The sequence below is a fragment of the Oncorhynchus clarkii genome, chromosome 18 (assembly GCF_045791955.1).
Source record: "Oncorhynchus clarkii lewisi isolate Uvic-CL-2024 chromosome 18, UVic_Ocla_1.0, whole genome shotgun sequence".
In the NCBI taxonomy this organism is placed as follows: Eukaryota; Metazoa; Chordata; class Actinopteri; order Salmoniformes; family Salmonidae; genus Oncorhynchus; species Oncorhynchus clarkii.
This window is the reverse complement of record NC_092164.1, coordinates 4,858,381-4,860,736: the sequence shown is the minus strand read 5'-3', so window position 1 is coordinate 4,860,736 and position 2,356 is coordinate 4,858,381. Positions and strand designations below refer to the sequence as shown.

General features: G+C 46.0%; 1 protein-coding gene across 5 annotated transcripts in view; it reads left to right on the top strand.

The window, feature by feature from the left end:
- Positions 1 to 2,356, top strand: part of LOC139372244 (cyclin-dependent kinase-like 5) — a 62,622-nt gene extending 60,266 nt beyond the window's left edge. For 3 of the 5 annotated variants that reach the window (XM_071112010.1, XM_071112008.1, XM_071112007.1), the window contains exons 19-20: positions 661 to 879; positions 1,043 to 1,538. In XM_071112010.1, coding sequence (XP_070968111.1) covers positions 661 to 879; positions 1,043 to 1,453 — 630 coding nt within the window. In that variant the 3' untranslated portion in view covers positions 1,454 to 1,538. Of the gene's footprint in view, positions 1 to 660; positions 880 to 998 lie in introns of all 5 variants that reach the window. The other 2 variants (XM_071112009.1, XM_071112011.1) reach the window with 2 other exon arrangements.

The window sequence follows — 2,356 nt, the reverse complement described above, 5'->3', positions numbered from 1 at the left end:
GTTCTGTTTGCATACATTCTGCTCAATGGGCTGACGTTATGATAGACAGTCCCTCAGTAGCCAATAGACTTTCAACTGTACGTTACAGTACAGTATTGAAAATGTGTTCGTGTTTCTCTGTCAGAGATGCCAGAGATGGACAGGAGTCACTGTACCGTGGTCATCCAGAAATGTACTGCCAGTTGGGTCTCACAGTCACTGCTTCCTGGGTTTGAGAGCTGGTGTGCTGGTTGGTTCCTGGGTTCATTCCATGTGATGTCGTCACTGTGATGTCACCGTCCGCTCCGCTCAATGATATTAACAGCATGTGAAGCATCTGGTGCAGTAGGATCGAGGAGGAGGAGGGGAGGAGGAGGAGGAGGAGAGGAGAGGAGAGGGAATGGGGAGGAGAGAGGTGCATGGAGGACCCACAGCCATCCAGAGATGTGCCTGTGATGCCTGCTCATCATATTTGCACGCTGTGTTACCCACAATGCACTCGGAAAGTGTCCACTAGACCCCAAATGCAGTCAGAGTAGATTCCTTAGCCTTTTTTCCCTCTGGAGGTCTAGTGGATGTTTTGGGGTGTTCAAGTTTATTGAAATGTCCTGAGTCCATCGTTCTTGACTGTGTCAATGTTAACCCCCCCTCTCCCCCACCTTTCCTGTTGTGAAATGGTAGGTTCCTGGTGATAGCCAGGACAACCTGTTTATCCAGAAGGGGGCCAAGTCCTCATCCTCGTCTTCCTCTCACCACGGCAGCCGGAGGAAGAACCGCGAACGCTCCCGGGATAAGGACCGTGAACGCGAGCAGAGCCGAGATCGCGACAGAGAAAGAGAGCGAGAGAGGGAGAGAGGGAGACAGAGAGAGAGAGTCAGTGACTGGCCTCAGGAGAAACAGGTGGATTCACAGTCACACTTCATTTATGTTTACTGGTTGAACTGAATTTTCAATTCACTTCCTGAATGTCCTGAATTCTAAACTAAATTGTTCTTTTCCACCTTGGTGTACCCGCTTAGTGTTCACAAGCTTTGTGGTGATTGTTTTCTATGCCTCCCCTTAGAACCAACCCCTGAAGTCCCTACGCAGGCTCCTGCACCTCTCCCCCTCCTCCTCTTCCAGCCAACCCCCTCCTCCTTCCGACCTGCGATTCCAGCACCTCCCCAACCCCCATACCTCCTCCTCTAAAGGGGGAGTGTTCAGCGATGGGAGAGGTGACGGTAGGTCCCACCAGGGACACCCTAGCAGCAGCAGCTCCAGCTCTGGTCAGTCTAAGAGCCACAGGAAGCAGAGTTACCCCCTCCCGGGGCAGATACAGGGGCAGATGGAGTCCAACTGGCACGCGGCGGCCCTCGCCAGGGCAGAGGGGGCTCAGCCGTACCCCGACCAAATGGTCGCCAACGGGCCCACCTTTACCAGACCGTCAAGGTCACGGATGCCAAACCTCAACGACCTGAAAGAGACAGCCCTGTGAGGAGAACATGGAATTAGAATTCTACCACATGGAATTAGAATTCTACCACATGGAATTAGAATTCTACCACATGGAATTAGAATTCTACCACCCATTGACTTGAATGGGGATGTCCATTCTAGGAAAAAATGTCTATGGAGGAGACGTCTCTCTGCCCTCAAGGGTCGTCATGTTGGTTAGGCACCAAAATGGAACAAAACAGACTGAAGCAGGGAGGGACAAGATGGACAACTGTCCGATAAGAAAAGCTTATTTTTTTGTGGTGCGTTGCGAAGCGTTTTGTAACGTTTTCAATTGTGTGCCCTAATGAATAGGACTCCGGGCTCTCACTACTGCCGCCTGCTGGCCGCCAGACGCACCTGGGACTATAGAGTTCAGAAGGTTATACTGTATCTCTCTAAGTTCAGGACTATATGACTGCACTGGGAGGTGGACTGACTGGCTGTAAAAATCTGACCTTTTTTGATGCTTCAAACATTTGATAGAATTTGTATTGATATTATATTATATTATTCATGAAATTCCTTTTATTTGATTTCAATTAAATGATTTTATTTAAAGATATTTAGGCCTAAATGGAGATTTAATAAGTATTGTAGAATTAATAATTGTGTAATATTGCAAGAGCTTTAAAAATAAATGTAAAAAAGATTATGAGATTCTAACTATATATATATAATAATAATTCAATATTTCATCCAAAAACATTTAATTGTGGAGGTTTTTCATCATTTCTATTTATTGTTGTTACAGTATAGCCTGTTTGTTCTGTCCGTTTACTTGAATGTATTTATTTGATCTGATTTGACACAGAGTTATGGAGATATATATAGATATATGTACGACAGATGGACAAAGACAAATGATATAATGTTATAATGTATGATAAAATAATGAGATACC